The 15294-nt window shown below is 35.3% G+C and overlaps 1 protein-coding gene across 1 annotated transcript in view; it reads left to right on the top strand.

The window, feature by feature from the left end:
- The window catches only part of LOC138334289 (anaphase-promoting complex subunit 4-like), a 106905-nt gene that overhangs the window by 20615 nt on the left and 70996 nt on the right, over nucleotides 1-15294 (top strand). Inside the window, exons 14-25 of the mRNA XM_069282930.1 lie at nucleotides 1694-1770; nucleotides 3389-3544; nucleotides 3848-3903; nucleotides 4351-4397; nucleotides 9927-9992; nucleotides 10696-10785; nucleotides 11021-11108; nucleotides 11620-11717; nucleotides 12751-12812; nucleotides 13092-13127; nucleotides 13474-13575; nucleotides 13777-13860. Coding sequence (XP_069139031.1) covers nucleotides 1694-1770; nucleotides 3389-3544; nucleotides 3848-3903; nucleotides 4351-4397; nucleotides 9927-9992; nucleotides 10696-10785; nucleotides 11021-11108; nucleotides 11620-11717; nucleotides 12751-12812; nucleotides 13092-13127; nucleotides 13474-13575; nucleotides 13777-13860 — 962 coding nt within the window. The remainder of the gene's footprint in view (nucleotides 1-1693; nucleotides 1771-3388; nucleotides 3545-3847; nucleotides 3904-4350; nucleotides 4398-9926; nucleotides 9993-10695; nucleotides 10786-11020; nucleotides 11109-11619; nucleotides 11718-12750; nucleotides 12813-13091; nucleotides 13128-13473; nucleotides 13576-13776; nucleotides 13861-15294) is intronic.

Genomic DNA, 15294 nt, shown 5'->3' with positions numbered 1-15294 from the left:
TGTTGGTCAGTATACAGTGTTCCACTGTTGGTCAGTATACAGTGTTCCACTGTTGGTCAGTATACAGTGTTCCACTGTTGGTCAGTATACAGTGTTCCACTGTTGGTCAGTATACAGTGTTCCACTGTTGGTCAGTATACAGTGTTCCACTGTTGGTCAGTATACAGTGTTCCACTGTTGGTCAGTTACAGTCAGTTGGTCATATACATTGTTCCACTGTTGGTCAGTATACAGTGTTCCACTGTTGGTCAGTATACAGTGTTCCACTGTTGGTCAGTATACAGTGTTCCACTGTTGGTCAGAATACAGTGTTCCACTGTTGGTCAGTATACAGTGTTCCACTGTCTTACAATACTTTTACTTTTTTACTGTAGCATTCTTAGTAATGATCAATCTTGTGTATATTCCAAGTTATTTGAAAGGAATCATAAATTTTCTGAAATGGTACACTTTAACACTGTGGATCTATTATCTTTTTAGCCCACCATCATCAGATGGTGGGCTATTCAAATCACTTTTTGTCCTTGGTCCATCCTTCAGTCCGTCCTTCCGTCCGTCCTTCCGTCCGTTAACATTTCTTGTTACCGCTATTTCTCAAAAAGGGCTGAAAGGATCTCTCTCAAATTTCACATGTAGGTTCCCCTAGGGCCCTAGTTGTGCATATTGCATTTTAGGACCGATCGGTTAACAATATGGCTGCCAGGCCGCCATCCTGGTTTTTGATAGTTAAAGTTTGTTACCGCTATTTATCAGAAAGTACTCAAGGGATCTCTCTCAAATTTCACATGTAAGTTTCCCTAGGGCCCTAGTTGTGCATATTTCATTTTGGAACCAAGTGGCCAACAAGATGGCTGCCAGGCCGCCATCTTGGATTTTGATAGTTAAAGTTTGTTACCGCTTTTTCTCAGAAAGTACTGAATGCATCTCTCTCAAATTTCACATGTAGGTTCACCTAGGGCGCTAGTTGTGCATATTGCATTTTAGGACTGATCGGTTAACAAGATGGCCGCCAGCCGCCATCTTGGTTTTTGATAGTTAAAGTTTGTTACCGCTATTTCTCAGAAAGTGCTGAAGGGATCTCTCATAAATTTCACATGTAAGTTCCTCTAGGGCCCTTGTTGTGCATATTGCCAGGCCGCCATCTTGGATTTTGATAGTTTGAAGGTTTTTACCGCTATTTCTCAGAGTACTGAAGGGATATGTCTCAAATTTTATGTGCAGGTTCCCTTTGGTCCGTAGTTATGCATATTACATTTTGGGACCGATCGGTCAACAAGATGGCCGACAGGCCACCATATTGAATTTTGATAATTGAAGTTTGTTAGTGTTATATATCTCAGAAAGTACTGAAAAGATCTGGCCGACAGGCCACCATATTGAATTTTGATAATTGAAGTTTGTTAGTGTTATATATCTCAGAAAGTACTGAAAAGATCTTTCTCAAATTTCATATGTAGTAATATGTAGTAAAAGTTTGAAAAGCAGAGAAAAGATCCCTTTTCTATTGTCAGACGTAGATCATTTTTTGGTGGGCGCCAAGATCTCTCTGGGATCTCTTGTTGCACTACAAATGAAAAAAAGACCCATCATAAATTGATTATCATGGTTATCTTTAAAATTTGATCTCAAGTTAGTTTGTAGGGTAAATTCAGTCACTTGTGATGTAATTTTGGTCCATTTTGGATATTTATAGGGTCTAAAGAACCTCGGCCACTCCATTGAGACATCCTATTCTAACATACAGAAACTGGTGGTGCAACACTTACAAGTGTAAGTATAGTATATTTATAAATATGTTTTCAAGGGCTTGCCGATTTCAACGGTTTGTTTAACAGTTATCACATTGAATAAACAACCAGAAAAACGATATTATTGTGTAGAATATTTCTACTTTCACATGCTTTTAAGAAAAAATTCTGCGCCTATACATATCACAAAATCATTCTCCATTGTCAGGCGGAAAATTCTGAAGTGACAGAGTTACATAAAATGTAAATGTGAGATTCAGTTAACAGTTTATCTTTCACGAATAATTTCATTATGAATTTTTAAAATGTGAGTATTTTGTAATTTCCTGTGAATGTGACTTTGGATACAGTCTTGTGCAGCAATGGATCTTGCTGTAATTTCTGTTTCTGGCATACCTAAAACTTTTTTTAGCTCTACATATATGGATGTTTTACTTATTTACGTTGTTGAAACACCTCTATCTTATCTCCGTTGTCAAGACACCTCTATCATATTTCCATTGTCAAGACACCTCTATCATATCTCTGTTGTCAAGACACCTCTATCATATCTCGGTTGTCAAGACACCTCTATCATATTTCATTGTCAAGACATCTCTATCATATCTCCGGTGTCGAGACTCCTCTATCATATTTCCGTTGTCGAGACACTCTATCATTCTTCGTGTCGACACACTCTATCATATCTCTGTTGTGAGACTCCTCTATCATATCTCCGTTGTCGAAACACCTCTAATCATATCTCAGTGTCAAATTCTATCATTCGTTGTCGAAGACACTTCTCTATCTCATAGACTCTCTCATCATATCTCTGTTGTCGAGACACCTCTATCATATCTCTGTTGTCAGACACCTCTATCATATCTCTGTTGTCGAGACACTCCTCTATCATATCTCTCTGTTGTCGAGACTCCTCTAATCATATCTCTGTTGTCAAGACACTTCTATCATATCTCTGTTGTCAAGACACCTCTATCATATCTCTGTTGTCGAGACTCCTCTATCATATCTCTGTTGTCAAGACACCTCTATCATATCTCTGTTGTCAAGACACCTCTATCATATCTCTGTTGTCGAGACACCTCTATCATATCTCCGTTGTCGAGACACCTCTATCCTCCTCTATCATATCTCTGTTGTCAAGACACCTCTATCATATCTCTGTTGTCAAGACACCTCTATCATATCTCTGTTGTCGAGACACCTCTATCATATCTCTGTTGTCGAGACACCTCTATCATATCTCTGTTGTCGAGACACCTCTATCATATCTCTGTTGTCGAGACACCTCTATCATATCTCTGTTGTCGAGACACCTCTATCATATCTCCGTTGTCGAGACACCTCTATCATATCTCTGTTGTGGAGACACCTCTATCATATCTCCATTGTCGAGACACCTCTATCATATATGTGAAACACTCTATCATATCTCGTTGTCGAGACACCTCTATCATATCTCGGTTGTCGAGACACTTCTATCATATCTCGTTGTCGAGACACTTCTATCATATCTCTTTAGCCCGTTCAAGCTGTTCTCTCTATCATTGCTACTCTATCTTCTTGCATTCCTTACCTATTTAGATTTAAATGATTTACAACTAGCACATAGAAAAGGTAAGATAATTGTGTGTTTACAGAGTAAGCCAGGCTATATTATATCACCTGAGTGATCTTCGTGGGATGTCGACTTGGTATGAGAAGTTTGGTGTCCTGGGTATGAACACACAGAAGATACAGGAGGCTGTTACAGCAGTGGGGTCCTTCGTCGTCCTGAAAACCTCGGAAATACAGCAGTGAGTTTGTAAAGTCTATCTTCTAGATACTACGTATGCTTATGGGTAAATGAATCTTTATTTTGTGAGATAATTTATCCTGAAATATTTGAATTACAAGAGTAACATACTGTAGAAAGGTAATTTTCAGTGTTATGTTCAAGTTTCTATCAGAAGTTTCACTAGGTTCAAATGTCTTATCTGGTTAAACATTAAAATCCCCGATTACTTACTGAATGCCTTAATGTTATATGAAGTCTGATACTGTTTTTAACTAAAACATGCGATATTGATGAGTTTCAGTAAGAACTCTCTTTTTTACAGAGTAATAGATAACAGTATAAAGAACTTTAAAGCTTTCTTCAGATGGCTTTATGTGGGTAAGTTGGTTCAAGTCTAGTAAATATGGGATAAGACTTTTATGTATGGAAGGGTAATTCAGTAATGAAATAAAAAGAAATATTACTCAACTTGGGATTCAAAACCTAAATTTTAGTCAGGGTATTGGACAATGATATGTGTAAAAGTTGAAAACATTTTGAGAATACATGGTCAGTGTTCAAAACAGTAAGCTGTATTTTATCAAGGACAAAGATGACCAAACCTTTAAGAGCCTTGTTGGTCAGCTTTTTTTTGTCATCTAAATGTGAGGCAAAAATTAAAAGAAGCTGAGCCGATAAGTTCATTTAAGTTGATATATACCAACAAAAGTCATTCCAGTAGCAGTATAATACAATTCAGTGGAGGATAGAAAGGAACGGTCCTATGTATCCAGTTTCTACTTTAACCATTGTATATCTGATAATATGTTTTGCTCTACTTTACAGTTATTTTGAGGCTATCCAATGAAAAGCCTCCAGCTGAGCTGAGCAAGGTAATTGATTTATCATAAATATCAGGAATCTGGATTAATCTTTCTATCAAAACATTCATCATGTTATACGTACAGTGACTTTATTTTACATTTTCATGCCTAACTTCATTTTAATGGCGCTTTCATTTCGTAATGTAGAGTTAAAATGCTTTAATTGTCTTCCAGTTAAACAATGTTCTCTGCAATTTATTTTCTTATTGCTGATGAAATTTAATCACTCATAAAAATTAGCTGGTTTACAGTGTAGAATGTTTTATGTCTAAGTCTTTACTGCCAAGACTAAAAAACCAGTGTGAGAGGACAGATAGTACAAATCACAGGAACCTGGGACAAATTTTTTACCAACAATACACATATATATATTATAGTATCAAGGGTATGAACTCGGTCGAGAAAAACAGATCTATTTTTTTAAAACCATGATGTTTTTAGGTCACCTGAGACTTTGTCCTATTCTAATCGTCTTTTGTCCGTCGTCGTCATCGTCCGTTATGCGTCGTGTGTTCGTAAACAATTTACATTTTCGAATTCTTCTCAAAGACCACTAGAGCAATTTCATTGAAATTTTGCACAAACCTTCTAAGGCATAAGGCCAATCAAATTTGTGAATTATATGACCCCCATCCCCGAGGGGGCTGTTGGAGGGGCCAAAAGGGGTAAAATTGACTAAAATTGTAAAAATCTTCTTCTCCACTAACAGATGTGGTAGAATCAAATACTCTTCATAGATAGAAAGGTCTCAAGGCCCTCTACAAAAGTTGTAAATTATATGACCCTGGGGTCTCAGGTTTCTCCTTGGGGAGGGGGTTAAGTTTACAATAGTTTATATAGTGAAAAAACATTTTGGAGCTTTATTTGTTCATTTATAATAGAAAATGAGTCAAATATTGTCAGAATTATCAGTGTGAGATGGCCATTGAATTCTATTAACAAATTTTCCATGAATGACCCCCAGGAGCCTTAGGGGCAGGGTCAAAAAGGGTCAAATAGGCTAAAACTTCAAAAATCTTCTTCTGAAATTCTGGAACTGGTAGAATCAAATACTTTTGATAGATGGAAAGGTCTTAAGGTCCTTTGCAAAAATTGTGAATGATATGACCCATGGGTCTCATGTTTCCCCCTGGGTAGGGGGTCAAGTTTACTATAGTTTATATAGTAAAAACACATTTATGACCATTATTTGCTTATTTTTCATTGGAAATTAGTCAAACTGGGTTAGAATTATTTGCCTTGATAGCATTTTATCGTCATATCCATATTGGTCCTGGCCGACCCCCAAGGGCCTTAGGGGCAGAGCCAAAAGGGGTCAAATAGGCTAAACCTTTAAAAATCTTCTTCTGTATTCACAGATTTGATGGAACCAGATACTCTTCATAGATTGGAAGGTCTTAAGGCACTTTTCAATAAGTGTACATTTCATGGCCCTGGGATCTCAGATTTTCCGCTGGGGAGGGAGTCAAATTTACTATAGTTTATATAGGAAAAACACATTAATGAACATTATTTGCTAAGTTTTAAAAAAAAACTTTGAAAATTCAAAAATCTTCATCTGAATTCACAGGTTTGATGGAACCAAATAATCTTCATAGATTAAAAAGTGAAATTTATAAAATCACTGACACTGACTGGCTAATAGTTTGGTTTTGTTGCTTAACGTTGGCAAAGCAAATTGGAACTTTAAGCATAAGGTTCGGTAACATAATACACTAACTATCAAAATGAAAAAACAAAAAATAAAATTCTAATACGAAGGTTGAACTTTAAAGTTTATTCTAATTCGTAAATACTTTTTACAGATTTGAACCAACTTTGCAATGCTCCTTCTGTATCAGCACTCAGGTGACCGTCAAAGCCTCTTGGGCCTCCTATAAATAAACAGGCTCTATATAACATTGACGCATATCTTACCTTAAAGAGATATACTTTCCAATGAGTACTTGATAAACAAAAGTGGCCAAGTATTGACGAACTACGGTCTGGTGAATCTGGAAATTTACGAAAAATATGCTAGGTAGACATTTTCCTGTCCGCTCGAAATGTTGTCTCACCTCTTATGGGTACCTCAAAAACCAAGCCAAAATTACAAAATCTACGCTTGTGGTGGTAAACAGTACCCATAACTGTGTTCATCCACAATCTCCTTTGGGGATGTCATGTCCCATACTTTGTAGAAACTCCATTTAAACATCGTGTAGCTCACTTACTTTAACAATCACCGCCATGTGTAGCTCACTTACTTTGACCATTACCGCCATGTTCATTTTTTTCTGGGGAATGCTTCTCCATTTTACATATCGTTACTGCATTATGCAAATCATAAAGTGTTGCGCTTGTCGGTAAAATCGAGAAATGTTCCGAAGAACAAATTAATATGGCGGTTCTTAGTATTTATTACAGTAAAATGTAAACAAACATCGCAAGCGGTTGTGTTCCCACCATGTTTATGTGTACAGATATACAAAGTTGTACCTTTGAGCGCCTGAATATACCTTTGTGTGACGTCATCGCCATCTTTTCCGAAATCTCCAATAATCACTGATTTATTATCCCTCGCCCAACAAAGTTGGCGGGGGATATACAAATGGGTTCCGTCCGTCCGTCTGTCCGTCCATACCAATGGTTTCCAGAGCATAACTCTAAAACCAGTAGAGATATTTCCATGAAACTTCATACACACATTGGTCTTATGGTCTAGTAGTGCCTTTTGCTACTTTTAGGTTTTCATTTTTTGCATTTTTTCTGTAAACATGGAAACATTGCTGAAAATGGCAGATTTTTGTGAAAGAATCGTTTCCGGAGCACAACTCTAAAACAAGCAGAGATATTTCCATGAAACTTCATAGACACATTTTATGTAGGACTTCTAATTTTGCATAATGCTTTACTTTTTATAAGGTCACCTGAGATGAAGTCTCAAGTGACCTATTCAAATTGCCTTTTGTCCGTCGTCGTGCGTCGTGCATGGTCCGTCGTCCGTCGTATGTCCGTAAACAATTTACATTTTTCGACTTCTTCTCCAAAACTGCTGAAGCAATTTCAATGAAATTTTGTACAAACCTTCTAAGGCATAAGGCCAATCAAAATTGTGAATAATATGGTCCCCACCCCCCAGGGGGCTGTGGGAGGGGCCAAAAGGGGTAAAATTGACTAAAATTTCAAAAACCTTCTTCTTTACTCACAGATGTGGTAGAATTAAATACTCTTCATAGATAGAAAGGTCTTAAGGTCCTTTACAAAAATTGTGAATTATATGACCCTGGGGTCTCTAGTTTCCCCCTGGGGAGGGGGTTAAGTTTACTATAGTTTATATTGAGAAAACACATTTTTGCGCATTATTTGGTCATTTGTAATAGGAAATGAGTCAAATGTTGTCAGAATTATCAGTATGAGATGGTCATTTAATGCTATTAACAAATTTTCTATGACTGACCCCCAGGGGCCTTAGGGGCGGGGTCAAAAGGAGTCAAATAGGCTAAAACTTCAAAAATCTTCTTCTGAAATTCTGAAAATGATAGAATAAAATACTTTTCATAAATAGAAAGGTCTTAAGGTCCTTTACAAAAATTGTGAATTATATGACCCTGGGGTCTCATGTTTCCCCTCGGGGAGGGGGTCAAGTTCACTAAAGTTTATATAGGGAAAACACATTTATGAGCATGTTTTGTTCAATTTTCATTGGAAACGAGTCAAACTTGTTTAGAATTATTAGCCTGAGATAGCATTTTAATATCATATCCATATTGGTCGAGTCCGACCCCCTGGGGGCAGAGGGGCGGGGCCAAAAAAGGTCAAATAGGCTAAAACTTCAAAAATATTCTTTTAAAATTCTGGAAATGGTATAATCAAATACACTTTATAGATGAAAAGGTCTTAAAGTTTGTTTATAAAAATTGTAAATTATATGACCCTGGGGTCTCCTGTTTTCTCCTTGGGGAGGGGGTCAAGTTTACTATAGTTTATATAGGGAAAACACATTAATGAGCATTTTTTGCTCAATTTTCATAGGAAATGAGTCAAACTTGGTTAGAATTATTAGCCTGAGATAGCATTTTAATATCATATCCATATTGGTCCAGGCCAACCCCCTGGGGGCAGAGGGGCGGGGCGAAAAAAAGGTCAAATAGGCTAAAACTTCAAAAATATTCTTTTAAAATTCTGGAAATGGTATAATCAAATACACTTTATAGATGAAAAGGTCTTAAAGTTTGTTTATAAAAATTGTAAATTATATGACCCTGGGGTCTCCTGTTTCCCCTTGGGGAGGGGTCAAGTTTACTATAGTTTATATAGGGAAAACACATTAATGAGCATTTTTTGCTCAATTTTCATAGGAAATGAGTCAAACTTGGTTAGAATTATTAGCCTGAGATAGCATTTAATATCATATCCACATTGGTCCTGGTCGACCCCCTGGGGGCAGAGGGGCGGGGCTAAAAAAGGGTCAAATAGGCTGAAACTTCAAAAATCTTCTAAAATTCTGGATATAGTAGAATCAAATAATTATAGATGGAAAGGTCTTAAGGTGTTTTATAAAATTGCGAATTATATGACCTTGGGGTCTCACGTTACCCCCTGGGGAGGGGTCAAGTTTACTTTAGATTATATAGGAAAAACATATTTGTGAACATTATTTGCCTAATTTTCGTAGGAAATTAGTCAAACTTGATTAGAATTATTAACCTAAGATATAGCATTTTAACATCCATATCCGTCCTCGATGACCCCCTGGGGGACCAGAGGGGCAGGACCAAACAAGGACAAAATGATTAAAATTTCAAAAAATACCTCTAAGTTCACAGGTTTGATGGAAGCAAATACTCTTTATAGTCTAAAAAGTCAAATTTATAAATCACTGACCAACTTCAAGGCCCAGCATATAGTGTTTATATATCTTTAATTTGTTTCATTATATATTCTAACTCAGGTGACTGTTAAGGCCCATGGGCCTCTTGTTTGATATGCATGCAGTAAAACTCAGATATATTAAACTCAATTACTATGAACATTCACTTAATTCCTATGTAACTCGTCGCTGTTTAAAACTAATCAAAAATCGCACTGTTAACTGCTGAACTTTGTTAAAGCTAAGATCAATTCTGGTATTTTTCAAAGAAGCAAATGTTTTCAAAGTTGGTTTCACTTTGTCAAAAAAAAACATAAATATGTTTTGTATATATTCTTCAATTGCAGTTGGGTTTTAAAATACTTTCCCTATACTCTTACTAGCATATAAAATTAATGCATTAATTGATTCCTCTCCATTGACGGGGGATCTGAATGTCCTTACTATGATCAGTGCTGAATTATTCAAAAGTGATATCTATAATCACCTAAACACTTGATCAGTAGTGAAAGCTTTAATTTCCATATAACTCTTGATTTAGATGTAGACAAAAAGAGAGTAACATGTTAGTGTAATTTTGCCCATTTAGAGTTTAACTATTTTGTCAAATTAAATTTTGAGCTTCTGACTAAAGACGTTGATGGTGATAGATGATCTGACATGAGTAACCTGCTATGATTTTACAGATGACACAACATGACATCAACTTTGTAGCTGAATTCCTCAGAGACAACTTTGCCCATTTTACCCTAGTAAGTACAATAGAGTAGAGATTGGGGTACATGTATCTCTTTCTAGTGATTTAGTAGAGCATTGGGGTACATGTATCTCTTTCTAGTGATTTAGTAGAGCATTGGGGTACATGTATCTCTTTCTAGTGATTTAGTAGAGCATTGGGGTACATGTATCTCTTTCTAGTGATTTAGTAGAGCATTGGAGTACATGTATCTCTTTCTAGTGATTTAGTAGAGCATTGGGGTACATGTATCTCTTTCTAGTGATTTAGTAGAGCATTGGGGTACATGTATCTCTTTCTATTGATTTGCCATAGACGATAGATTTATAAATGTTACCATGATATTAGACAGATATGGGAAAAATCCCAAACCTGGAAAGCAAACATGAATATCATGTTATCTTACCTTTTATGAAAATTTATTGTTTGTAATGAGATGTTCATGTTTCTGGTATACAGGAATTATATTGCAATTTTGTAGGATAACCAACATTAATGTACATCTTTCTTTTTTTGAGTAACCAATGTTTTTTAATTTTTTTTTTGTGTTTTTGTTAAACAACTGCGAAAATATTTCTTCACACATTTATTGACAATAACCATGAATCAACATTTGTTTATTATTAAGTCCCAGTAAGTCTTTGTTTTTTGTACGACAAATATGTGTAATTTTGTAATATTTTAATGGATGACCACCTTGACATTTGTATGTTGTGTAGGACAATCACGATGAGGAAGATATATCTATAGCAGATCTAATGGAGGACAACAACAGTAAATCAGGATTTAAACTGGAGAAAGTTGGACAGGTAAATAAACACTTCTCAAACTAATGTCTGATCAGAATCCCTTCAAAAGTTCACTAGATTAATAATTAAAGTTCTTTATAACATTTCAGTATTTTAAGCAGAATTTGAAGCAAAACTTATTATCATGTTAACTTTAATGTTTTAGTATTTGAAGCGAGAAGTATTAATGAAATTTTCTCTGATGTTTCCGTATTTGAAGCGAGAAGTATCAATAAATTTTCCTTTGATGTTTCAGTATTTGAAGCGAGAAGACCTACATTACCCACCCACTGTGTCCTCTAACCCCTGGGTACAGTTCCAGAAGGGATGTTTTCATCTCAAAGGTAATAAATATTTTTCTGATACTGCTATTTTATTTTGATTATATGGTACCTTCAATGAAATCTATCTGCCTTATTATGGGAGGTGTACATTAGTCTTTTGGCAACCGTTCTAGTTATTTACAGTGAATCCTCAATATTCTGAACACTTGTCTTCTGCCCAACCTTTTGGATTGCAAATTGTCTGGACTGCCGGATTCCGTCTCCATAGTCAATCAAATCTTTTTCCTGATAATTCTTGTCTGGATTGTGAGTTTTACGGACTGTAGGCACCCAGATTGTCACAAGTCAACTGTGAAAAAACTAACACTTTTGTCAGATACTGGATTAATGACAATTCAAATATCAGTTTTTGTTAACAACTTATCAATCATTAGATGTCTGGTGTCTGATGTATCATATCAATAATGCAGCACACAAACTCTTATATAAGCTGTGGATCTGATGATTTTCCTTTTAAACATGCAATTTTCAAACATTGTAGATGAGCTACTAATTCTCTTTTTGATAACAGATACAGATATCTTGTACCCAGTAGAGAATACCAAGTCCCTAGTACAGTTGCTGGACATACTACTGGAGGCCATTCATTCTGCCTTGTCTCGACCATCTGTAAGTATAATCGTGACAACCAGGTGTGTTCCTGGTCACAGCACCTCATTATCCTCCCATTACTGTTATAGGAATGAAACTTTCCTCTTTATTCATTCATAAAAAAAATTATGTAGCCCGTTTTACTTTCCATTTGGAATTTCAATGTCAATTTGACTCAAGACATGACACATGATGAATCGATGGATTCCATGAACTGTCATCCGCTTATTATGAAGTCATTATCATTGTAACGTCACAATTGTCGTGCGAGCAATTACAGAAGATGGATGTTCAAATTACTGTTCCATCTTAGATGATACATAATTTTTATTCATTGTAGATGCAAAACCTCTGGAGATTTCATCATTAATGTGTTATCAAATGTAAATATAAGCACTGAAATGCATTTAGTTGGCAATTATGGGATTATGAATGCCAAACAGTGGCAAATTCATGAAGCGCTATAACTTCATTAAATTTGCCACTGTCAAGTTGGACTTCATACTCCCATAACTGCCAACTGAATGCCAATGCAGTTCAATACTTAAACAAAATTTATTGCTTGAATTTTCATGTTTATCTTATTACAACACTGTCTGTTAGGTTCTTTATGTTTGAGGGGAAATAATTCAATTTTGCTTGTTACGAGCATTTTCATTGGCTTAAAAATTTATTTTATCAGCCCATAAAAGAAAAAATGGCGTCGCCGTTTATAATGTTGCTTCTGATTGGCTGAGATGACGGCGTAATGATTTCATGGACAAAAGAGTCCCATAATGAATTTTGAATATTGAAGAGATTATCTTTAGTAAATTGAATTATAATGATTAATTTGAATAGATTTTTTATGTTATGGAGATATAACACAAAAATCTGAGTGTACTCTCATCATAAACCGCTTCGTGGTTTATTTAGAGTACACTCAGATTTTTGTGTTATATCTCCATAACATAAAAAAACTATTCAAGTTAATCCTTAAATAACCCTGAAATAACATTGATTTTTTTTTATCTTGGACAAGGGGAATAACTCTGAAGTTCTTGTGTTGTAGATGGTTATAGGAAGTTCTTTTGAGTGTCTGTCGTCCCGTCATCTCTTCACTCTGCCTAAAAAGTAAGTGATCTTATGTCCTTTAATCAAAATATTACAGTTCTAGAGGATTATGACTAATCCTAAATGTCCTGGATATGACACAAAATAAAAACCAAATACGGTGTAAACATAAGATTGTGCAATGGACAAAAATACAAATAACACATTTTGGTCACGATTGTATAATTTGTCTGCCCCTGGATGGCAATATACATTATCATTTCAAATTGTATTGAACAGAATATTTATTTACTGTCATTAAAATACATGTATGGTTAATGTTTTTTATTTTCTTTTTAGGGAAGGAGACAGTAATTTGAAGCCAAAAGTTTGCCAGTAAGAAGGCTTACAATTTTTTGTTCGATTTTTACAGTATTCTGTAATTAGTCAATGTAACAATACTTCACTTGAAAGAGTCATTTTCTGAGAATATTGGTGAATGAGAATATAGGTGTACCCTGGTGAAGAAGTTATTTAGTTTGTTGGAATGTATACATTTTGAAGTTAGGGTAAAATAATAGCTATTTATTTTAGCCATGATTTAGTTTGTCATGATTCCCGAAATTATTGTGAAATAATTAATTAATTCATAAAAACAAAACAAAAACAAATGGAGTCAATTTAAAACTGACATTTTGGAATTTTTCACTTGATTTATTTTTGTTATCAATTTTTGTTCCAGATTCACCGGCAATGAGGGCCAATTTTTATACACAGCTTACTGTATGGAGCGATTGCCTTCAGAATCTCTCATCATCCTACGTCAGTCAACCAAAGGGGGCAGGTACGTCTAACTACATCACCATCAACTCCCAGTATATATTGTTGTATAAGATGAACTGTTTTGTGGTCTTTCTTTGTGATTTATTTTGTTGGAATTATATCATTCTGTTTCCCCTTACCTCTCTATTTATCTAAGGTAACTGTCAAAACTGAGGCTTCAGAGGTGGCATTAATATAAAGTCTTCTACATGTTTTATTTTAGTGTACATTGTGAAGCTGTAGCAGTCAAGTTTGGAGAGATACCATACCGGTCAGCGGACACAAGTGGACAAGATGACCAGGAAAGGTAGGACAGCACCATCTACAGTAAAACATGCTTATAATGAACACCCAATGAACAAATAGTTACAATGAACACCCCATGAACAAATGGTTATATTGAACACACAACATACAAATGGTTATAATGAACACACAATGAACAAATGGTTATAATGAACACCCAATGAACAAGTGGTTATAATGAACACCCAATGAACAAGTGGTTACAATGAACACACAATGAACAAATGGTTTTATTGAACACCCAATGAACTAGTGGTTATAATGAACACCCAATGAACAAATGGTTATAATGAACACACAATGAACAAGTGGTTATAATGAACACCCAATGAACAAGTGGTTATAATTAACACCCAATGAACAAGTGGTTATGATGAACACATAATGAACAAGTGGTTATAATTAACACCCAATGAACAAATGGTTATAATGAACACCCAATGAACAAGTGGTTATAATGAACACCCAATGAACAAGTGGTTATAATGAACACCCAATGAACAAGTGGTTATAATGAACACCCAATGAACAAGTGGTTATAATGAACACCCAATGAACAAGTGGTTATAATGAACACCCAATGAACAAGTGGTTACAATGAACACACAATGAACAAGTGGTTATAATTAACACCCAATGAACAAGTGGTTATAATTAACACCCAATGAACAAGTGGTTATGATGAACACCCAATGAACAAGTGGTTATAATGAACACACAATGAACAAGTGGTTATAATGAACACCCAATGAACAAGTGGTTATAATGAACACACATTGAACAAGTGGTTATAATTAACACCCAATGAACAAGTGGTTATAATTAACACCCAATGAACAAGTGGTTATGATGAACACCCAATGAACAAGTGGTTATAATGAACACCCAATGAACAAGTGGTTATAATGAACACCCAATGAACAAGTGGTTATAATGAATACCCAATGAACAAGTGGTTATAATGAACACCCAATGAACAAGTGGTTATAATGAACACCCAATGAACAAGTGGTTATAATGAACACCCAATGAACAAGTGGTTATAATGAACACCCAATGAACAAGTGGTTATAATGAACACCCAATGAACAAGTGGTTATAATGAACACCCAATGAACAAGTGGTTATAATGAACACCCAATGAACAAGTGGTTATAATGAACACCCAATGAACAAGTGGTTATAATGAACACCCAATGATCAAGTGGTTATAATGAACACCCAATGAACAAATGGTTACAATGAACACACAATGAACAAGTGGTTATAATGAACACCCAATGAACAAGTGGTTATAATGATTTCATTCCTCATCAAGTTTCTCGTAATATGTCTGTAAACTGTTACAAAAAGTAATTTTGTTGGTTCCCAGAGGTCAATTATAACCATGTTTTACTGTACTCTAGTTAAATCTGTTATAACCATGTTTTACTGT

The sequence above is a fragment of the Argopecten irradians genome, chromosome 11, assembly GCF_041381155.1.
Source record: "Argopecten irradians isolate NY chromosome 11, Ai_NY, whole genome shotgun sequence".
Lineage (NCBI taxonomy): Eukaryota > Metazoa > Mollusca > Bivalvia > Pectinida > Pectinidae > Argopecten > Argopecten irradians.
Note: the sequence above shows the minus strand (reverse complement) of the source record. Positions and strands in the feature narration are given on the sequence as shown.